This window comes from Panthera leo, chromosome D4, assembly GCF_018350215.1.
Source record: "Panthera leo isolate Ple1 chromosome D4, P.leo_Ple1_pat1.1, whole genome shotgun sequence".
NCBI classification, from domain to species: domain Eukaryota; kingdom Metazoa; phylum Chordata; class Mammalia; order Carnivora; family Felidae; genus Panthera; species Panthera leo.
Window position 1 is genome coordinate 90699052 of NC_056691.1, and position 22958 is coordinate 90722009.

The following is a 22958-nucleotide window of genomic DNA, read 5'->3' on the forward strand; positions in this document are numbered from 1 at the left end:
TTCCGGGGCTGAGGTATGTAACAAGCGTCTGCCTTTGCTGAGGTGCCTAGAACGGCATTTGAGATAATCTGGATGTTCGGACCGGCTCAAACGGGTGCGGGGGGCGGGGGAGGGGGCCCTGCCGACTCCTTCCTCGCTCTCTGGACATTCCCTTTCACCTCACAGCACTAGGGATTTTAAAAAGTATTTGTGACCTTCGGGACGTTGCAAGTTTATAAAGAGGCATTTGGGGTGTGTTTTTGTGTGTGGGGGGAGAGGGAACAAAAAGGGAATCAAGTTAGAATATCAGATAAAAACCTAAGGGAAGCTTCTTCGTAAATCAAAATGACCCTCCGTCACCCTAAGAAGTACACGGCAGGGACACGAACCACCTTGGTGTCAAAAAACGGTAGGTGAGAAGGGCCAGCGAGTCTCGGTAAGAAAACCCAAGAATTAATTGGAAAAACTGAAACGTGCTAGAAGAGTGGACCCAGACGCTAACGAGCCACGACTTGTGGAAGCAATCCACGGGAGAGTTGACAAGGCGAGCGGGTATTCGATCCCAAGAACCTGAAGGGGTTCCCCCAGCGGCGGGGGTCCTTCCCGGAATAGGACAACGGGGTGGAGGGGCCGGTGGGCTCAGAGTTGCTGCTCTATCCAGGCTGTTAGGAGGGACTCGTGCCTTTACTCCCCGTGAACGGCAAGTCCTCTACCGTGGTGTGACTGGAGTTTCTCTTGTCTTTTATTCAAACTACGCCCGATGCGTTCTCTTGGGAGTTTCCTCAGCCCCTGTCCCCAACCCGGAGAGAATCTGAGATGTACGTTTCCAGCCCTATCGACCTCGTGTCCTAAACTCACCCGGGACACACGCGCGCGCACACACACGCACACGCTCGTACACATCCTTCAGATGGTGTGTGGCATCTGATGCCTTCTCCAGATGTGCGACTCCACGGGGTCTGTGAGCTGGCCTCCTCTGCACAGGGTGGGACAGTGCCCTAGCCTGAGTGCCGCCTACCGGGGAGCCTAGGCGGGAGCCCTGCCCGGGGCCTCTCTGAAGCCAGGCGGGCGCTGTCCGCTTCAGCACCACTCCCTAAGCCTGTGTGGGAGCGGAGGTGGGCGGAGCAGAGCCGCGCCCCCGCAGGGTTCTGGTCCTACCTAGTTTTTGCATGCATGCACGGAGCCTTTCTTCAAGATTGGACACTCTGCTCTGCAGTTCATCGTAGTCATAGGCGCCAATCTCCTCTTGCAGCTCGTTAAGCACTGACGTCAGGTTCTGGACCTCCTCTTTAAACTGCAATACCAATTTGGCATCGGCCTTGTACTCCTCCAACACAGGTATCAAAGGCCTAAGTTCATCCATTTTCGCTTTTATCGCCTGCAAGGTTAAAATAAGCTGGGTTCAGTGCTCTGCGTGCAAAAACTTGCCACACCCTGCCTTGGCCTGGCTTCTCTCCCTGGGTGAGGGAGGGTGTGCACCTTCCTGCTTTCTTTATAGGCTTATGTATTCTGGTCCAAACGGGGTAGAAAAGCATATTAAACAGTCTCCAGAACACCAACATATTTGGGAAAGTCTTTATTGTCAGTTTAGAATGCAACATCTTAAGGTTACATGCTTTTAGTCACACACACAAAGTTTCTTTTTTTTTTTTTTCTTTTTTTCAAAAAATGCATTGACAAGGGTTCAAACTATCCATGAAATGCATCTACAGTCACATGCAAAAGAGGATCCTGGTTGTATTCAAGGTTCCTTAGTGATATGGTGCTAAGTATTGGAAAATAATAGCAAAACTGCATGGTGCCCAAGCTCTCTGACCCTCTTTCATGGTTACATGGGAGTGGACTGCCTCTTCAGTCAGTGCAGCATTGAAAAAACGCTTTTAAGTTAGCCCTGCAAGCAAGAAAATGAAATACTGTTGAAGAGCTGCCTCACTAGCTTGCCTTAAACAGACAGCCATTAATAGACAAATATTTTCATGGTCACTTAAAAAAAAAAAATCACACTGCGATGCTAGATTTCGTCCAAACCAACTGCTTTAACAGTTACAGAGCTTCCCTCGCAATTCCTGTTGAAATTCTCAGTGCAATTAAAGCATGGTAAAAGGCAAGGGGCTGCTTCTCCTCCCCCGGGGCCATACTGCCCCCAGTTTTGGAACCGGGAGGGGGATGCCTGCGTGCACAGTACCAGCACGGCGCGGCTAGCCCTCGGCGGCTAAAGGCACCCTCTTCTTTAGGGGAATCTGAGTCTACCACGGAGAAGGGAATGAATGCTGCCCTTTCAGGGAGAGACACAAACTCTTTTTGGTCAAGCAGGTCAAAATATCTCTCTGAGATAATTCGCAATGATGTGTCAGGAGCAAGGACATGTTCACCTGCTTCCGACGTGCGCAATCGCTTCATTTCTCCTCAACAGGCTCAGGCCTGCTATCGTTTTATTTATAATATAGATTTATGACTTCGTTAGCCTGCCATTTTGCCTATATAATGTATCGCTCTTAAAAGCGGATTAGTTCTTGCTTCATGCAGGGAGCACATCAAAGGAAAACATTAGCATAAAAAGGACAGGAAGACAGAGCATCAGCAATTTCTAGTCAAGCAGGGTTGTGTAATTTGACCTGTTCGTTTATATCTGGGCTAGATTGCTAATTAACATGCATGTATACCTTAATTGAGGTGCGTATAATTTTTCAATTTGAACATTTTGAAGCTGACTAAAGTAGAAATGTATATATACATATTTCTACATATGTATATATAATTTTAGGGCCAACTCTGGCTTTAATGTCCAGAGTTACCCGGGGGGTGGGGGGGGGGGGGAGAAACACTTACCAGGAAGTGAGAAAGATGTTGGTGTCTCTCTCCTTCTTCCCTGCAAATCTACAGTGTGCCTTGTCATAGCTAAATTAGGTCAGATGTGAAAAATTGCCCTGAGTGATCCCCGCTCAGAAACGGCTCTAATCAATGAAGCTAATCCTTGGCTAATGTGATTTACCTGCAGCAGCTTGAGAATGACAACGACCAATCATGTCCCTTCCCGGCTAATCTGTGACCTGGCTCGAGAAGCCAGGTCTGGGGATCCCCCTGCACCCCCCCCCCCCCGCCTCAGAAGCTCACGGGGGTCTGAAAGCCATTCCTCAACCCACCCCTTTCAAGGTGTCATTCGCCAAACCAGGGCGGGGACAGGCTGCCTGTCTATTTCCAAGGACAGCAGCCCCCTTGCAAAGGGCGATTCTCGCTGGGCTCCTCCCCGGGCTCCCGGTTTCTATTTCCAGAGGGAAGGGGTGAAGCCTGAAGGGAAACCAAGCCTGGTCTCGGAGGAGGAGGGACACACTTACCTTGAACTGCCTGGCCAGGTGCTGCCTGTGGCTCTCCTCCACCTGTCTGAACTTGGACTCCAGCCCCTTCATCTGGTTCTCCATCTTTTCCACGTACTGTAAGTCTCTCTGAGTCCGCCTGTCCAGGACCTCTATGGACTGAGACATGTTCTGCACCTGTCAAAAAGGCAACAGGTTCAAGGAAGGAGCCGTAGCAGGTGCCCGCCCATCGTATTTGCCTTCTAATACACGACCGCGACCTTTTCCACATGGCCAACACACAGGGAACCGGAAGCGGCCCACACATCATTTACTAGTTAATCACCAACACCGGGGAGTGTTATGACCAAGGACTCCCCAAACAGAGCAAATTGCTTTGGTAAACATTTCGCCTGCCACGTTCCGGAATGCTTTTCCTTGCAGCCAGGGCTGCCAATCAGGGGTTCAGGAGCGTCAGGTCCTCCCTGGTCACGGCTCCAGGCACATGGCTTTGGGTGACTCTTTTTCTTCCCTGTGTCAGGGATTGTGTTTAAGTCTCTCTACTCTGCAGGATGAAACCAGTTAGGCAGGCACGCATACCAAGAAAGACGAATAGTGCCTTTGGGCTGCCCCCACCCCAGGAAGAGCCTCTCTCTCCTCCTAAATCTCCCAGCCATCCTGTTGCCAAGGCTGATGGCAGGAGCGTGGAACCAAGGAACAAGAGAACTGTTCTCCCTGACTCTCTATCAACCCCTTTCCCCATCCTGCACACCATCCATCACGCCCCGCGGTATCACAGGTAGATGACTGCTCTGCAAACATGTACATTCCGAACATACAGTCAGGAATCGATCACCCAGCAAATGAATAATCACTGTTTTACATCTTTGCAGGCAGATCAGAATTGAGTCTCGCCTCAAGATGGAACTTTAATATTCAACAGGATTCCAGGGAGCTTGAAAGAAAACAGTTTCAGTGCCGCCACCTGCCAGAGCGTTTTATTTTCGGGAAAGTGGCTCGTGCTCCTGGGCACAGGCATTTGGGGCGGTGGGGAGGCAGAACGGAGCTCAGGGTTGCTGCAGCGGAGTTTGCGTCATTTTCCCCAGAGTCCAATCCAATTACGAGGGAGGACGACACCTTTACAACCGCGAACTTTCAGCTCTGCTATTCCACTGCCTTTGAAAACTCTCTCCCTTTTAGAAACAGAATCATTTGGGTATGACACGTAGTCAGACTTGGCCAGTGGAAAGCTGGTAGTGGTTCGGTTTCTGTGCCTCCTGTGCATCCTCCACCCCCACAAATAAAATAAAATAAAAGAGCACATCTACAAGGCTTCTCAGTGGGAGAAAAATTGACATTACTCATTGCAGCACTTTGAAATGCCCGGAATTTTACGGTTAGTTATTTAAAAGTAACACACAAACTCAGTTTAAAAATTCACGTTTGTAAAATACAATACGTGGGTGACTCTGACTCTCTCTGATCCTTTCTCTTTAGACGTTTCACGGGGACCTGGAATATATTTGCTCTCTTACCTTCTCTCTCCCTGCCCTCCTCGCACTGAATAACCAGCTGTCTTACCTCCTCACACTGAGTAACTACAGCACTCCCTTTGAGAAGACTCGTGAGTTTTGGTTACCTTAAAGCCCAGCCCAAACACCACCTCCTCCGGGGAGGCTTCCAGGATACGCCAAGCCAGGAGTGGCTGCACACTGCTTGGAAACAGCACTACCTTGTCGGTGCCATGCCTGCAGGGCAGTAACCCACTCATCTGCTTCAACAGCCAGGGGATTGGGAGGGGGCTGGGCCTCGTTCACTCCTGTAACCACAGCACGAGGCCCACACATCATAACGTGGGGAGTGTCCCCCCAGCAGCCACAATGCTGGGAGCAGGAACACAAATGGCGCCTCCAGTCCAGACCCCTCTCCCCTCCTCTCCTGGGACATCCGATTCCCCAGGAGCAAGGGCCTCCGTGGGCAGAGCAGAAGCCACTGGGTCCGCTGGCTCCAGTCTCGAACTGCCAACAGGGGCCACACGCTGCACAACGGGCTTTTCATTTGCCGGGGAAGGAAGGCTTGTAACCAATTTTAAATAAGATCAAATTTAAGATTTAGAAAACAAAATTTAAGGATGCCAAGCTACCCAGCTGCCTTAACACAAAACGCGACTCTCCCTCTGCCTCTCCCACCTCGAGGGAGGGTGGACCCTCCTCTCTGGCGGGTCACAAAGCGGAAGGGCACAACCACTCCCAGGAGCGCCGGAAGACCCCGCCCGGGGCCACCCACCCTCTCTCCCGCTGGATGTGTCCCTGAGAAGCAGACCTAGGAGCTCAAGGTCACGCAGCTGCTAAATGACACCGACCCCCCCTCCCCCACGCTCTGCCCAGCGCGGGAGCAGGAGCTGGGAAAGCGGGGGGGAGGGGCAGCGACAAGCAACGGACACACCCGGCCTCCAGGGATTAGCGAACCGCTAATTATTTACTGAATGTCTTCAGTGTTCCAGGCAGTGGGCTAAGCCCATCACATCACTACTCCGTTCAAGCTCCATGAAACCCCGGTTGGCGAACACTATTTCCGGTCCCACTTTCTGCATAAGGAGAGCCAGGCTCAGAGAGGTCGAGCAGACTGTCTGCCGCCACACGGCGGCCAGCCACGATTCAAGGCCTGGGCTGACTCCAAAACCCACGCTTCCAAATTCAGGGCAGGTGGCTTCCTCGAGGGGAACAGAAACAGAGCCCCCGGCCCCCCGCAGGCCTTTTCCACTCTGTGGGTTTCCAGGGGCCCTCATCCCCCCGCCCCCGGCCCCGCGTCAGAACCGGGCTAGCTAGCGGTCAGGCACTGCCTGCTGCCGCCAGGGCCCCTCCCAAGGGCTCCGGGCCAGTGACAGTCAGAGCCCCGGGCGTGCGGCCCACGACTCCACCGCGGGAAGCCCCCCGGGTGGTTTCACGTGAAGCCAGGCCTGGGAGACACAGAACTAGACGCGAGGTGGCCGGCTGGGACCCCGGCCCCACCGACGGCACGCACGATCAGACCCGCACAGCTCGGTGCACGCTCCGCACGGCAAGAGAAGGGGGGGCGGCGACCGGAGGGAGGCCCCACGACGAGAACGCTGAAGCCCCCTCTTTTACAACAAAAGCTGCTGCCCTCTGAAAACACGGTGCCCACCGGGGTGTAAAATAGGGCCTTAAGTCGTTAAGCCGTGGCGCGGTGGCGTCTGTAGGCAGAAAAGAGGGCTCCCGGGCCGGCGCTCTACCGGCTCTGAGAGCTTTCTAGAATTCAGAAAGCACCTCCCCCAGGAGCTCGGGGTTCTTCCTCACGGGCCCCCAGCCCCGCCCCCAGCCAGGCCCTCAGCCCCGCCCCCCAGCCAGAGCACGCCCCCCCCCCAGCCCCGCCCCTCAGCCCGGACCCCCCAGCCGCGACGCCAGACGGGCCCCCAAGCCCGGCCCCCAGACAGGGCCCCCCCACCCCAGCCCAGCCCTCCGCCCGACCCCCCCTGCCCCGCCCCCCTCGGCCCATCTCGGCCCCGCCCCCATCCCCGCCCCCCAGCCCGGCCTCAGCTGTCCCAGAGGCCCCTTCAAGCTCCACCTCCTGCCTCTGCAATTCTGAATAATTAAAGGCCCAATTAGGCTTTGGTCTAGTTTGGTGTTAATGAACGTTTGTGGAATCTGCTAAATGCGTTTTACATTAATTCTTTGCAAGTGACGTACTGGGTGGGCTAGAGATGAGAACAGAGACCACACTGTCCTTAAAGGGGAGCGGGAGCCACAGCCCAGCGCCGCCCAGAGCCTCGGCCTCCCTTCTTCCTCCCCATGAGCCGAGCTGGGAGCGCTCCCCGCCCCGAGTCGCTCACCGCCCCCTTCCCTCCACACTTCCGGGAAACTGAGGGCAAACTGGGACCTGGTCGTGTGAGGGGTGGTGGTTGGGTGGGGCCCAAGCGAAAAGGTCCTGACCTAGCACCACAAGGTGGTCCCCCTGCCAGCGACCTGACCTGCCCCAAGACCCTCGCGGCTCGGCCGGCGCCTCCTCTCGTGTCCTCAACAACGGCCAACGTACAGTTTTACTGGCGTGTGTGTGATGTGTATGTGGGGTGTGGGTGTGTGTGACTGTGTACGTGGGATGTCCACGGGGTATGTGTGGTGTGTGGGGGTGTGTGTAGGTGGCCCTGTGCATGGCGTGTGCGTGTTGTGTCCATGTGTGTCCGTGGGTGGTGTGTGTGCGTGCACAGCTCTTGGGGGGGGGGGGGGCAGAGGACGCCAGGCGGGGGCGCCGCTCCGCGGTTTGAGTGCCGGCCCTCCCCCCCCCCCCCCCCCCCCCCCCCCCCGAGAGCCAGCTGCTTGGCTCGGGACAGGTGGTCCACCCTCTGACTTCCACTCTTGAAACGGGGTGAAAAATCTCACCAAGTTTACATGATCCTCGTGGAGATTATTTGGAACGATGGCTTCCGAGTGTGTATTTGAGCCACACGGTGCCGTTCGCAGTGGGTGCAAAGGTGAGGACCCAGTGTGATTTTGCTCCCAAAGGCCTGCTGTGGGGGGGGGGGGGGCAGGGGGAGAGCCCCAGGGGCAAAATCCAAAGGGCTGCAAGGACGCCCCCCGCGGAGCTGCTCCGCGCCAGCCCCCAGCCCCCTGGACTGCGGGTTTAGGGCATCGCCAGGAGGGACCGAGAGGTGGTGGCAGCGAAAGAAAGCACCCGGCGTCCCCGCACCCCGCTCCCACGTGGCTCCTCAGGGGAGCCTGCAGCGACCGGCGGGGTCTACTCGTCTCCTCCTGGGCCATCCCTGGGGGTTCTGCACCCATCCATTCACTCAGTCACTCGTTCACAAACATTCTGAGTGTGGACGTGCCAAGAAAGAGGGAGGTCTTGAAGCAGGACAGACCCTGCAGGCTGGCCGAGGCTTGGTGCTGGTGTGGGCGCGCGCGCGCGCGCACACACACACACACACACACACACACACACACGCCCCACACGGACTCACCTTCTCCAGCAGCTGCCTGAGCTGTTTCGTGCGGGCGTCCCGTGAACACATGGTCTGCTGGGGGGCGACCACTGTGCAGATACACCTGCCCTCGCTGTCTTGGGCAGAACTATAAACCTGCCAGCTCTCCTCGGGGTTGGTGGGCAACACCTGGAGGGGGGGGGGTGAGGGAGCGAGAGGGAGAGAGAGGTCAGACCGTAAGGCAGTGCAGCAGGAAAGACACCCGGGGAGGACTGTCAGAGTCCAGCCTCCAGGAAAAAAGGGCAGAAACGGTCCAAAGACGCGTTGGTTCTGACCACGGGGAGGGAAAGGGGCCCCCGAGAACAAAGGGGCGATCTCCTATCAGGGTCCCCAGGGCCAGAAGGAAGTGAAACAGACACGACTCTCTTAATTCTTTTTTTCAAATCCAGGGCATTTTTAAATTCCAGGGATGTTTGGAGTTCTGGCATCTGACCAAATTGATAGGTTAGGAGGACGGGAGGGAAGAGGCCGCAAGCCGGCGAGGAGCCAGGGAGGAAAGCAAGTGGCTGGTTCACTCGCAGCACGTAATTCAGAAAGAAGATCTCCTCCCCACAAGGCAAGCAGGGGTGGCTGGCGCAGCCTCGCTCCGCCGTCCCTGACGCGAAGGGATGTGGCACCCGCGGCAGAACCCGGGATCCAGCCGCCCGTCAGCCCAGAGCCGCAACGCCCCGAGCCCCGACCGTCCCCGGCACGCCGGCAGAGGCCGCCGGAGGAAGCGCCAGGCTTCCGACCCGGCTGCCACGCGCGGTCCTTCAGTGGATGTCACCAAGTTTCTGGCGGCATGGCGTTCGCACCCAGCCTCGGTCCCGGGGTATGCCCAAGGACCCACCAAGGAACCGGAGCCGCGTGTGGCCGGTGTCACCTTGCCGCCCGGCTCCGGTCCCGAGCGCCAGGGGCACAGGGTGGACGCTGCTGTGGGAAAACACTCCCTGAGCACAGACCCTCCCCGGCAGCCTGCCCGGGCGCCTCAGGTCACCTCCCTGCTATTTTTAGCCCGGCCGGGAGGAGAACCTATAGTAGTCATACATTTGTTTCATTCATTGCCAACCCCAGAGGCTCAGGACCCAGACCCGGGAGCAAAGTCATTACGAGAGCACTGGAAGGAAGCACTTGAAACGGCAGGTGAACGTGACAAGGGTCTCGGGAGGGGCTCACACGGAGACCTGTGCCCAGGGCAGCAAAAACCAGGTGCGAGAGGAGCCTCCTGCCCGCCCCCCCTTCATTCCCCACCAGGAGGGGCCCGCCTGGGGTCCTTCCTTCCTCCGTTCCCCTCCGCTCAGGGCTGCTTCCCGCTCGGCCTGCCTCCCAGTGGCTCCAGCCAACATCCGACTCAGGCCTGCCCACAGGCGCCCCGGCCACTCGCCACCCACCCCCCCCCCCCCCCAAGGCCTTGATGAGGGAGGAAAAGCCACCTGGGAGGCAAGGCAGAGGGGCAGAGGGGCCAGGAGGGGCCAGCTCCACAGGCAGTGCCCCCCAGGGCCACTGCACCCTCCCTGGCCACCAGGGCCGGGACCGTCAGGGACCTGGCTTGGGGACTCGCAGCCGCCTGCTCCCCCAACGGCCGCTGGCCCACTCGGGCAGTCCGTGTGGCTTTGACAAAGTAGGGCGGGCTCCGCTCGAGCCCTGGCTGGACCAGCCCTGACAGGGTGGAGCACCGCGTCCCCACCCCTTACTTGCTGAGTGACCTTGGACAAGTCCCCAAGTCCCCTGCCTCAGTTTCCTGACCTTGTCCGCGAGGGACTTAATATTAGTTGATGCGGACTCCAGGCCTCCGAGTCCCTGAGGCCCCCTGCCCCGAGAGGAAACCCCGGCAAAGGAAGGAGGCGCGCCCCTGGGGGACCGGGGCGGGGTGCCGGCCGGCGGGGCAAGCGCGGGGGGGGGCACGGTCACCCCCGCCGGCGGTAGCGTGGGGGAGCCGCCGCCGGGGACCCCTGCCCGTGCCCTTGGCCCCGCGCCCCCGCGCCCCCGCTCGGCGCCGCCCAGCCAGGGGTCGGGGTCGGAGGGAGCGGGCGGGAGGGCCCGCGGGGTGGCGGCGGGGACTTACGCCGGTGCTGCGGTCGAGCGTCCCGCCGCTGGCCGCCGAGAGCTTGGTGGTGTTGAGGCCCACCAGCGAGGGCAGCGTCTGGGACATCCAGTTGGTGATCATGGCCATGGTGCTCAGCACAACCCCGATCTTGAGCAGCGGCACCGACATCGCGCCTCGAGTCGCCTCCTGCGCCCGCGCGCGCCGGCGCCGGCTCCGCGCCCCCGGGCAGCCTTCAGGCGGCGGGCACCGCGGCGGGCAGGGGCGCCCGGCCGAGTCCCCGCGCCCCTTCGGCCCGCCGCCGCCGCCCGCCCGCCGCCGCCGCCCCGCGCGCCCCGGCCATGGCTGCGCCGCCCCGGGCGCCGGGGACGGTGGCCGCTGCCCGCTGCCCGCTGCCCGGTGTCCGCGGTGCCGCCGCCCCTCCGCGCTCCGCGCCTCGCCGCCGGCTCGGGCTCCGGCTCCGGCTCGGGCTCTGAGCGCCGCGCGGGCTGCGCGCGGGGGCCGCGGCCGGGAGGCGGGGACACGGCCGGGCGGCGGCCGACGCAATCTGCCCAGGAAATGGGTGGATTTTTCCTCTCCGCTCCGGCTCCCCGCCGCCCCCTGGCTGCTGGCAGCGAGGCCTGCAAACCCCAGTCGCCAAGGGGTTGAGATGGGTGTTCAAGGAGGAGAGCCGACCACCGCTCCCAAGTCCTAAAATCGCGGCGGCTTTAGCGTCCAGACTGGTGGCGCCGCTGCTCCCTCCCGGCGGCCGGAAGGACTGAGCGAGGCCTGGGCACCCCTTTGGGACCCCCCCTGGCCACCCCATCGCGCGCTCAGCCCTCGCCCTCGCTGCCCTGGACCTACTTGGGGGGTGGAGGCTCCACGCTGCCCGCCAACCCTGTCGCCCCCGCACTGGAGCCCAGCCGGGAAGGGGTCTCCAGCCCCAGCGTGGGGAGGGGAGGGGCGAGGAAAAGGGTGGGAAGGGGAAGGCTTTCTGGAATCCCCCGGGGATGGGGGGTGGGAGGTGGGGCAGGTGCTCTAAGGCCTCTGGGAGGAAAGGAGCCTCCTGGCAGGTGCAGCACCCACCAGTGTGGGCCCCTGGGTTGGGGTGGGAGGGGTCCAAGGGCAGGGCAGGAGCTGCGTTTAGGTTTGGGCTCAGGCATCTGGGCAGGAGAGCTGAAGGTGCCCGGCCCATGAGGAGTGTGGAGCTGGGCGGGGCCTTGGGGTGTGTGGTTGGGGGCAAGAGAGGAGCCCGAGTCCTGGGGCCCAAGTGGAGGGTCAGGGCAGCCTGGCGTAAGTCCCCAGCCCTCTGCGGCATCACGGCAGGACACGCGCACGTCTCCGAGGCACGGGGCTGACTGGGTCGAGCACCTGAACGCGGCTTTAGCATTTGCAGGAGCCTTTAGGGGATGAAGGGTCCGTCCGTCCTCAGTCCCTCCCACTAAGCGTCCCCGGAAGTTTGGGAAGCATTCCCCAGATCACTCACCACACTCTTTTCTGCCTGGGTGAAAATAAATCTCCCTTCCTGAACCGGGACTGGAAGGATCCGGCCTTCCCGGGGCCGGCGAAGATGGACACCACCTTCCCAGGGCGTCTGTCTCTGTTCCACGCCCTTTGGGAGAGGGGACGATGACAGCCAGGATGGTCCTGGCCCGAGTGTCGGGTGTCTGGTGTGAGACCCCAACGAAGGGTTTCCTGATTTGTCTTCCCGAGGGGCACAAGGGAGTGCAGGTGGCAGGTTCCAACCGTTGGGGAAGGGCGCCACCTCCCAGTGTGAGCCGGTACTGCAGGCTCCGCGGCGAGCCCGCCCGCCCGCGCAGGTCACGCCAGGCCACACGCGCGCAGGCCGGGTGCGAGAGGCAGCATTCACGCGACTACCGGAGCTCAGCCTCCTTCCCCTGCCAGCGCGTGACCGGCAGATTCAGGGCCGCGAGCCACGCTGGCCCGGATCACTCACGCTCAAATCCCACTGCGGGCAGTGGCCGCTTCCTTGGCGGAAAGAATCTCCAGTCGAGCCCAACCCCGTCTACAGAACTCTCGGGCCGCACATCTAGAAGCGGCAGGGGCTTGGATACAGCCTGCCGTGCAGCCCGGGACAGGAGCGACACCAACACGGGAGCCGATTCCTGGACACTCGCCATGGCCGGGCACCGAGCGTGAATGAAAACTCTTATTAGCGGCCAACACGCCGCTGCCAGAGAGGGGCGTCTCGGACGAGCCGCTCAGCACGGAGAACGCAGACTCAGGGCAGGCGGCCTGGGTTTGAGCCCTGGCTCTGCCACTAGCTGTGAGGGATTGGGCCTGCTGTGCCTCAGTTTGCCCATCTGGGAAACGGGCTCGCTAATAACAGTCACCTCTCTCTCCGGGGTACCATGAAGACGGAGCGCGTTAGTGCGGGAGCGGGTTTGACACCCCGTAACGGTGCCTTTCCCGATCACCCCGCTTGGCGGGAGACAGCACGCACTCGGGAGGCCCCTCCGCTGAGTGACCAGGGCTCAAGTGCATGGCAGGGCTGGGACTCGTGCCCCCGGGGACCCCTGCCGCCCCTCGTGACCGCTGCTGCTGTTGATACGGACGCACAAGTGCTCAGAAGGTATTGCTGGACACGAAAGTAATCCCCCCCAACCAGAGCCCCATTCGAGGAGGATGAGGGTCCAGATGGGCAGATAGAAAGAATGAAAAAAAGGAAACAAAGGAGATTTGAAGGGCACCACGTCCGTCAGGCTCCCCAACTGAGAAACCCAAGACCAGGTAGTTTGCGACGACGGGGCCGACGCTGCTCCGGGACCTCGGGAGGCGGGAGGACCCCGGGACCCACGAGCTGCTTCGGCTCCACCCGCCTGGGACCCCCTCCGACCCTCGACCCTCCTCGACCCTCCGCGCACGGGCACTGGGGGCAGGCCTGGGGACGTGAGCCCTGCAGCCATGCTGGGGAGCTGGGAGCGTTTGTGGCGTCCCCCAAGGCGTGGCTGGGAGGCCGTCTTTGTAAACATCGGGCTCTGGGTGACTCCCACGGGGTTTGCCAACTGTGGACGGTGCCTCGGAACTGCTACAGCTGCCTGGGAGCCGAGCCGACGCTGGGAGGTCAGAGAATTTGAGCGGGACTTGGGGCGACAGCTGGCTCCCACCCAGCCTGACGCCTGTCAGTCCCTCCTCACCACCTCTGCATCCCTTTCTGTGTTTATAAAGGAGCAAACGGGCACCATTCACATCCCTCCCTCCCAGAGGGCGTGTGTAGACAGAACAGGGGTGTGTGGTGGGTATAGCCCTGCTCCTGACCCACAGTGAGCCTGCACCCCTGCCGCCCTGCCCTGCACCCCTGCTGCCCTGTCCTGCACCATTGAGGCCCTGCCCTGCCCTACACCCCATGACCTGCCCTACAGCCCTGTTGCCCTGCACCCCTATGCCCTACCCTGCATCCCTTCCACCCTGCCCTGCCTTCCTGCCCTGCACCCCTGCTGCCATGCCCTGCACCCCTGCCGCCCTGCACCACTGATGCCATGCCCTTTCCTACACCCCATGCCCTGCCCTGCACCATTGCCACCTTGTCCTGCACCCCTGCGACCCTGCCCCGCACCCCTATGCCCTGCCCTGTACCCCTATGCCCTGCCCTGCACCCCTGTGCCCTGCCATGCACCCCTGCTGCCCTGTCCTGCACCATTGAGGCCCTGCCCTGCCCTACACCCCATGCCCTGCCCTACAGCCCTGTTGCCCTGCACCCCTATGCCCTACCCTGCATCCCTTCCACCTTGCCCTGCCTTCCTGCCCTGCACCCCTGCTGCCATGCCCTGCACCCCTATGCCCTTCCCTGCACCGCTGCTCTGACAAGCTGGAGGTTGGAGGTAAGTCACTTCTGACTCCTCTAATCCCAAACCAAAGTCCTCTCCAGGGACTGGAATCCATGAGTCAGTAGGAGAGACTCTTGCTTTTAATGCATTTGAAAGGGTCATCCGAGAAGCCTTGAGCAAGTGTAATTTGATTTAGGAGGCCACACAGTATTTCCGAAAGCAAACTGTGCATTGTTGAAGAATGAGGCATTTGGATTAAAGGATCCTTGGCGTCGGCCAGCCCCAAATGTTCCTGAGGAGGAATTTAAATCCCAATTTCCACACGGCTTCCCTGGAAGCAAGGGCTCACTTACGCTCACCACTCTCAATAGCCACCGTAACACTAACTGAGCAGCTGCTGTGCCCCAGACGCCCTCACACCGGCTGCATCATGTCCCTTGATCCTCGCGGCCGCCCATGGGCGACGCTCTTGCTGCGTCAGGCTCGGGAAGACGGCAAGACCTTCAAGGTCATGGGGGGAGCCGGCCATTCCCAGGACCGAGCTCAAAAACGTGGCACACCTCTGCCTGTCAGACGTCACGGGGTCTGTCTGCTCCGGCCGCTCTGACAAAACACCGCCGACTGGCAGCTTATGACGGCAGGCATTTGCCGCTCGTGGTATGGTCCAGCCCTGGGAGGTCCTGCCTCCGGGCTTGTGGCCCGCGAGGAGGCACGACGTCGGAGCATCTCCGTTCTACAGACAGAGCACAGGTCCCCAGAGCAGGGACTCGCTCGGGTCTGGGCCTTGGCAAAGGGACAGCCCCAAAGAGCAAAGTTGGGATGCCCTTTTGCTGTGGAAAAGCAGGCACATTTTCCCAGGGAGCCTGGGTGGCTCAGTTAACTGGTGGACTCCTGGTTTTGGCTCAGGTCATGATCTCACGGTTCGTGGGATCGAGCCCCCGTGTCGGGCTCTGCACAGCGAGGAGCCTGCTTGGGATTCTCTTTCCCTCTGTCTCTCTGACCTTCCCCAGCTTGCACCCGCTCTAGCTCAAAATAAATAAACATTAAAAAAAACCTTTTTTTTTTTAATGTTTATTTATTCTCGAGAAACAGAGACAGAGCATGAGCAGGGGAGGGGCAGAGAGAGAGGGAGACACAGAATCGGAAGCGGGCTCCAGGCTCGGAGCTGTCGGCACAGAGCCCGACGCGGGGCTCGAACTCACCGACCGTGAGATCATGACCTGAGCCGAAGTCGGACGCTCAACTGACTGAGCCCCCCAGGCGCCCCAATAGATAAAGTTTCTTGAAGAAGCATGCATATTTTTCTGAAGCCATCCGCACATAGCCGGGTTGGGGGAGAGAGGGAGGGCAGACGGACATGGGAGAGGGTTAGGGGGGCCACGTGGGGCTACTCTGCTCCCTCACCCTGTGTGTGCCCTTTCCATCACTCTCCTGCTGGGGAAGAACATTTCTGCAACAGCGAAAGGTCTGGTCTGGAGCCGGGCACCTTGGGACGTTTGTTAGCCCGGCTGCAGAGCGGAGAGCTGACCCATCCTGCTGCGAAGCCTCCTCCCGGGTCCCTTCCTTCCGCCGTCCACGCATGCGGGCTCGAGGTCCTGTGGAGCTGGGACTCACGGTGTCTATTCCAATCCCCCGGGAAAGAGCAGCCACTTCCCCATGGGACAGTGCTCTGTGACCCACAGCTGTCACCAGGGCCGCTTCTTCCCTCAGCCACGAAGCCCCCTTCTAGCCCTCAGTCCCGATTCTTTGTGCTTCAGAGAGCTGACCATTTGTGGCCCCTCCCCGCGGCCCCCCACGCCCTCTGCTCCTCCTCTGGAAAGTTCCATGCTGCTTTCATAAACGTTGCCTCAGACTGGCTTGCATCCAGACCAGGAGGCCACGGCCGTGTGTCCTCTCAGTTGCCCAGCGGAAATGGGGTCTGCTTCTGGGAGTGGCACTTTGGAGACCCTGGACGGGACGGCCCTGCAGGCAGGTCGCCCTCTGAGCTGAGCTCGTGGGTTTTGGGGGCCCCCCAGACATTACTGCCTCCTGTCTCCTATTAAGGGAAGTCACCATAACTGACTGAGGAGAGCAGTGTGGTTTCTGCTGAATTTAAGTCATTGATCTGGACACGGGTTCACTGATTCCAACATGGCTCAGAAGGCCAGGTCTGCAGGACCAGGGTGCTGCCCGATGCCCCTCCCTCCCAGAGCACACGCTCCGCCCCCAGCCCCGCCTCCAACAGATTAGGACTCTGCCTGATGGGGGGGACTCAGAAACCTTCCCAGCCAGCTCTACCAAAGGGAGGTGTCTGTCTGGGGAAATCGAGTACCTGGATGCCACGTCCCGCTCGCTCGCGTCTGACTCCGCCCCTAGGCAGGGAACGGGAACTTTCCTGCACCTGGCGGGGCCGGCGCTCGGGGACTCACGTCTGAGAGCCGCGGATTATTTCTGAAAGCCTGCCTCTGTTTCTTCTCCGGGACCTTGTTCGCTGTCAGATTTAGCACCAACACCCTGGGGTGCTGAGTCCGCTACTGATAATATTTATAAATATACCTCGGCTTCCTCTCCGACCCTCAGACACCCAAACCATCACTGAGAGCCAGAGGGAGTAACTTCGTGTCCTTCCGGAACCACCCATGAGAGCCATTTTGCACACTGGAGGAGTCGCTGGCTGCCGTGAAGGCCAAGCTCCCGGAGGGCGTCGCGCCCGCTCCCTAAACCCGCAGGACCGGAGCGAGAGGCTCTCTGGGAACGCCACGCCCCGCGCATCTGAATGGGGACAGAGCCAGGAGATGGGCCTCGGTGCGGCCACCCACTCTACTCCTGGCCGCCAGATTGTAGATGTCGTTAAACCGCGCACAAGGAGCACACAGGCCAAACCCCTGTGGCCAGGATCAGAGCAAGCGGGTTGGAAAGCTCGCGTCTTCCAACACTGCCCGAGAGCTAAGAGGGCAGCTTCATCCCAGTCACTTGGCAGGTGTCCCAGGGTGGAACCTGGGCACAGAGGAAGGGGGAGCTGCGTTTGCCAGAAGACCCCGAGCGGGGCCTGGTCCCTCCTCCCCAGCGCTGTCTGAATCACGCCCAAAGCTGCACAGAGCTGAGTGAGTGTGTGTGTTTGTGTGTGTGTGTGTGTCCCTGCCCGCTTCCTGGGCTCAGCCGTCAAGCAGACGTAGAGCTCCCTCCCGGACCCCCATTTTGTTCCTGAGAGTGTCCACTCTCCAACGCCCGGCGGGTGGACACGGGGACTTGTTTGAGGCCACCCGCCCTTCGCGGTGGGAAGGGCTCCGCAAGGTCAGGGTCATGCCAGACGCTCCCGTGCCCTGCTGCCCCCCCTTCTAAAAGCCGAGCCGGCAGGTGGGAGCAGGCAGCACACGGGGCCCCGCCGCGGGAGACGCGGGAGACGACGGGCTGCCCAGGGGCGCTCCGCGAAGCTCGGGGGTCTGGCGCGGCGGCCCCAGGCGCCTCCCTGCTGGCTGCTCAGTGGCACCAGCCTCCCCTCCGCTGTTCATGTGTTCACTCCGTCTTAACAGAGACACGAGCTCGGGTGTCTCAGGCATCAGACGGACCTGGGAGCACACGGAGGGGTCTGTCACTTACGCGCTGGGCCGCCAGAGGGGCTGCGTCCCCTCCCCCAGCCTCGGTTTCCTAACTCTGAGGGTGGGGATACGGCACGGGGCTGCTGGCCTCGCCGCCTCCTGCTCCAGACGAAGCTCCTGGCGGGCAGCGTGGCGCAAGAACCCCCCCTTGCTGGTGTCAGCCCCTGTTCCCCGTGTGTGTGTGTGGGGGGGGGTCACCCGAGAGGTGAAGGGACGGGTGTTTTCGGGTCCCACCTGCTGCCCCCTCCCTCATCCCCAGTGGGAGCCGCACTGGCCAGCAGAAGCGGCCCTGCCGTGGCAAGGACCCTCAGGCTGCCGGTTTCGGGGTACGCGGGGTGTCCTCGGGGCTTTTCTCCACCGCCGAAAATCGGTTCGCGTCCCTGTCAGCCCGGCTCACGGTTGCCATATGTGTCTAATTCAGTTTAGCTTGTAATTAGTTTTGTATTACTTTACACGGTGATGTTAATACTGATTACAGGGCCTGATAACTTTAGTAATAAATACAACCCAAGGCAGAAAATTACCTTTCTTTTTATCGGGGAAGGCTGAAGTCAGCGCGGGGAGGAGCACATTGCTTTCGGACTTGAAGCAGCCGTCGGCAAGGACGATCTACAGCTTGATGCCCCCCCCCCCACCCTCCCCAGGTGTCACGGCACCCTCCTGCCCGGAAGGCGGCCACTTGGGAATCGGGAGGGCTCCTCTCCGGTGGCCTACCAACCCGCCAGCCGCCTTACATGCCGTGTGTCGTGAACTGACCGGTTTGGGACGAGACCCCGGTGCTCCTGAACCCCCACCCCGCCTCCGCTCGCACTCCAGCGTGCAGGGCACCCGTGGGGGAGTCCAGGTGAGTGGGGTCATCGGCCCAAGGTTAGTCTAGAGCAGGCCACACAACGGGGCTGTTGCAGTCTAGTTACATTGGCTCAGGGAGCGGGCTGGGTTTTCTACAGCGGGACCGGCGGGATCTCAGGAGGAGAGGACAGACTTGAGGTGATGGGTCCCGGTGGGATTCTGGGGGCTAACCCCCACGCCAGCTGCTCTGTGACACCCGCCCTGTCCGTCCACAGCACCCCCACCCCTCCCCAAAGGGGGCCGGGGTTTGCTCTCATCTGGGCTCCGGCTCCCGGCCCGGCCGTGCCAGCCACAGCGACAGCAGGCCGCAAGGGCACTCTGCTCATTGTTCACGGCCGGAAGGCCGTCACGGGTGTGCGCGTGGGGGGCTCACGTCCTTAAGAAAGGCCAAGCCCGGCCTGGGGCTCGCGGTAACAACAGAAGCTCTGCGTCTCTGTTGCAACAAATCCCATTCCTCCACACGCCCTCCCTCCTGCCTCGGCCGGCCTCCGTGTAGCCCCTCCGCCCCCCTCCCCGCCTGCTCACGGCCGGGCGCTCGAGCAGCCTCAGGACCGATGCCGCCACCTTCCCCGACGCTCAGCCCCGCTCCGACCCCAGAGCCCTGGGCCCACACGGTCTCCTGCCCCTTGCAAAGCCTCGGGTCCCACAAAGCCTGTCGGCCCAGACGCCAGACCACAGGGATCGGACGCGTCCGCACCCTGAGCCCAGGTCTGACTGCGCTAAACCCGACCAGCTGGCGTCCGAGAACAGCACGAGACAGGGAGGGCGAGTGAGCGGCCGAGCAGGACAGGGTCTGTGTGAGGCCACCTCTTCCAGAGTCATCCGGTTACGAAAAGGCAGACGTGCAGGCTGAGAGGTTAAGAGCTTCCCTCAAGGTCACCTCGATGGCGCCTGGTGGGATTGGGGTACGAGCGCGGGCAGCTGGGGTCAAGGTCGTCGCTACAGAGCCCCCCCTCATTTCACACCTTCATATGCAGGCAGCATGCTTCTATCGGTGGACCAGGTAGGCCTGGAGCCCAGGAGGCCCCACAGCCTGACTCCCCCAAGAGGGAGGGGGCGGGTCCCCCGTGCCCCGCTGGGACACTCCCCAAATCCTTCCCAGGAAGCGTGAAGCACCAGCCTTTCTTTGGAAATCACGGAATAAGGCCAAGAAAGGCCTGTCTGTCTGAGGACAAGCTTCACCTGGGCCCACCAGCCTGGCACGTAGTAGGCCGTCCGTCACTGGTTGGCATTCGGTGGCGCGGCTCATCGTCCGCGAGCTGTCGGGAAAACAGGTGGCTCGGCCACGCGCTCCTCTCCCCCGCCCGGCCGCGACAGGTACCAGCCCCACGTTCCTGACTCGCTCCCGCTTCAACGCGGGCTAACCCGCGAACGCAGCGGCCCTGGAGCCCTGTGGGCACGTCCCCGGAAAGGCCTCGAAGGGGGGTGTGTGTGGCCATGGGGGCCACTTACAGAAAGTGGGAGAGAAACGGAGGGGGGTGTGAGGGGGAGACAGACACCTCGCGGCTCAGCCGCCGGTGCTCGGCCCGCCCTCTGTTTGCTTATCTCAGCCACTGACGAGTGCACTTGGCTTTGCTCATGACATCTGGCTGCCTAGGGCTGGATTACTTGGGGATCAGGAGAGCAAGACTTCGGAGCGTGGTTGTGCCAGTAGCTCTCAGACTGACCGCAGCCCAGCCCTGGCCCACACCTGCCCCACTCCACTCCCCACCTCACAGGTTACTGGTGGCCACTCTCTGACCCTTCACAGGCTGGGAACAACCGGGAGCGAGCTTACCTGGTTGAGCCTTTGTTCTAAGATCCCGCCGCAGGGATACGGGACAATCGGCCTCCCACAGAGGACTCTCTAACCTCCCAGGGAGGGAGGGGCCGGGCCTCCTGGCTGCACCGAGGGACACAGTCCCCTGAGACATCCCACAGCTCAGCCTCAGAAAACATCAGCCCCCCTGGGGCTCACCCGCAAGCCCGGGTCAGAATCCCCTCCCTTTTAAAAATTTTTGTTTGAGAGACAGAAGGGTGGCTGGCCCCTGGCTGGCCCAGGGCGCTGACCTGGGTCCTGAAGGGGACCCGGAAGCAGGAGGAGGAGGACACAGGTGTGCGTGCACAGGGCTTGGCTGACACCCCCCGGGGGCCGGAACCGGCAGCGTGGCCGGGCAGACGCCTTCGCCACCGAGACAGAGCTTCCAGCTGAAGTCGGACCGAAAGTTTCTTCCAAGAACAGGGGATCTTTACACAGACCTGAGGAGGAGACCTCTCGAGGAAAAGCCTGCGTGGTCTGGGAATGGAGACTCGGGGTGCCTGGAAGCGAGGAGGCCGTTAAGGCTCGGAGGGCGCTGGGGGCGGCCACGTCCAGGGCCACGGACAACCAGCATTCTCTCTCCCAAAACGTGTAAATAAGGCACACGCTACTCACTACCTGCCTGGCTCCTTGCTGCCCACGTGTGCTCCCGTCTGTGGAGTGTGAATGTGTGAGTGTGCACGTGCATGCACGTGTGCAACTGTCCATCAACGCTACACCAGCCCGGCCTCGGCCAGGCTCTCCCCACCGCCGAGGAAACTTCTCTCCCGGAGACCACGCGGCACCTCTCTAGGGGACCCGACCGCCCGATGGCCCCAGGGCAGGGGTCTCTGAGGGCGGCTGGGACAGGACCCTCGCGACGCCGGGGTGGGGGCTGCGTCTCCCGGGCAGAGCCAGGGAGCCGGCAAGGGCTTCAAGGCAGAACAAGGGAAGACTGTTCCAGAGCCTTCTCTTCCGTGATCCTCCTCTTGCCCTCTCTTCTCTCTTTGTTTCCTCTTTTCTCCTGAGATGGAGGGAGGCGGAGGGAGGGAGGGAGGGTCAGGGGCCGCTGGGGGCTTGCAGCAAGGTGCTGGCGGCCCCGTCCGCCCCCTGGACCCGCAGCCCCAAAGGGCCAGTGTCTCCAGCTCCGAGCGTGGCACGGTGGCACCACGGAAAGGGCATTTTAATGTCACCCCCGAGCAGCCTGGCTCCTGAAGCTGGCAGCGTCTTCCCAGCACCCCGCTGCCAAGGAGACACCCCCATTCCAGCGCTCCCAGACAGCCCTCTCCTCCTCCCAGACCTGCCAGCTCCGAAACGGATTTTTAAGATGGAGAATACCAGCCAGAGACGGGCTTTCTATTGATACGTTGCTCAGGGGGTGGCAAGCGAGCCCGCTTCAAACGCCCAGCGGTCCCCACACGCGCACACGGCCCTCGCCTGGCACTCACGCTTCATGCCGCGCATGTGGCCACAACCCCCCAAGCCTCCACACTGAGTGCACAATGCGCCCAGCCCTGCTCCCACCGCCTGTCCTTCCCGGTCTGGCCTCCGAGGCACAATTGCCACCCCCTGCTCGGGGGAGCCCCAAGGGCAGCATTACAGCAAAGGCAGAGACACAGGAGGCTCCAGAGTGGGGGGGGTGGGGGTGGGACTCAGAGCTTCGGCTGGAAATGCCAGGAGCTCGGACACCCTGCTCTGTCTCCCCCGCCCCGGGTGCCACCATGCCGCCCTCTGAACTTCTCAGGGCGGTGGGGGGCTGGGGGTCCTAGGCGAGAGGGGCACCCCCTCCCCCCGCGGCGCTGGGCCGGCGCTGGGGGTTCCGCGGGTGGGGGCGCCCGGCGGCGGTCTCCGTCGGCCTGCACCCCTCCCTCCCAGCCGGGTGCGCGGCGCTCCGGCCCCCTCCCCACCCGGGCGCGGAGCTGCGAGCCGCTCCCCGACTTGGCCGGCCCGGCGCTGGGCGGACGCCGCGCTCCCTCGCTCGCAAGGAGGAAAATGGCGTTGGACGCACGTACTTGAGTGAGTTCGGTGCCCATCAGGACGAGGAAGAGGAGGCTGAGGAGCTTCCGGGCCGGTTGCATGTCTGGCTGCCACGGCCGCCGTCCTGGCATATGCAGGAGCCCCGGTGCTGGCGCCGGCGCTGCGTGGACGCGGACGCGGACGCGCTCCCGGCTCTGCTGGCCCCGCGCCTTCAGCACCCGGAGCCTCCGCTCTGCATGGCGAGCGCGTCCTGCGCGCTGTCCCCGCTGTCCCCGGGCGGGCGGGGCGCGGCCCTCCGCGGCCCCTCCTCCCGCGCTCCCCCCCCCCCCCCCCCCCCCGCACGGGCGCGCCTGGGCGGGGGGTGCCAAAAGTTTGCGAGGAAGGCGGCCGGGTGGCGCAGAGGGACCCGCGCGCCACGCTCGCGCGCGGGAGTGGGGAGGGCGGCGGCGGTGGGGAAGCAGGCTGGGACAGGATGTGACATCAAAAAGGCGGGGGAAATTTAACTCAGACGAAGAGTCCATCCTGGCTGGCGGCAGCTGCGGGAGGCCCCGGACCCCCTGGGGTTGGGATGGGAAAGGCAGAGTGGGGGTGGGGGGCCTGGCCGCTGGGGGAGGATCTGCAGGCGGGCTTCACATCTCCGGGAGGGACAGAGATGGCAGCTGAACATGCCCTTGGGGGTCACCTTTTAATGAGACAGAGGAACGGTCAGACCCAGGAAG

At 61.7% G+C, this 22958-nt stretch overlaps 1 protein-coding gene across 6 annotated transcripts in view; it reads right to left on the minus strand.

Annotated features, from left to right (window-relative positions):
- OLFM1 (olfactomedin 1) overlaps positions 1-22484 on the minus strand; it is a 36498-nt gene extending 14014 nt beyond the window's left edge. The window contains exons 1-4 of one of the 6 annotated variants that reach the window (XM_042913684.1): positions 22275-22484; positions 8248-8397; positions 3315-3470; positions 1138-1357 (exon numbers count right to left, since the gene is read on the minus strand). In XM_042913684.1, the coding sequence (XP_042769618.1) occupies positions 1138-1357; positions 3315-3470; positions 8248-8397; positions 22275-22370 (622 nt within the window). In that variant the 5' untranslated portion in view covers positions 22371-22484. Of the gene's footprint in view, positions 1-1137; positions 1358-3314; positions 3471-5594; positions 5962-6437; positions 6556-7260; positions 7382-8247; positions 8398-10312; positions 10548-11756; positions 12026-22274 lie in introns of those variants that run through there. The other 5 variants (XM_042913688.1, XM_042913683.1, XM_042913687.1 and 2 more) reach the window with 5 other exon arrangements.
- Positions 22485-22958: the final 474 nt, after the last annotated feature.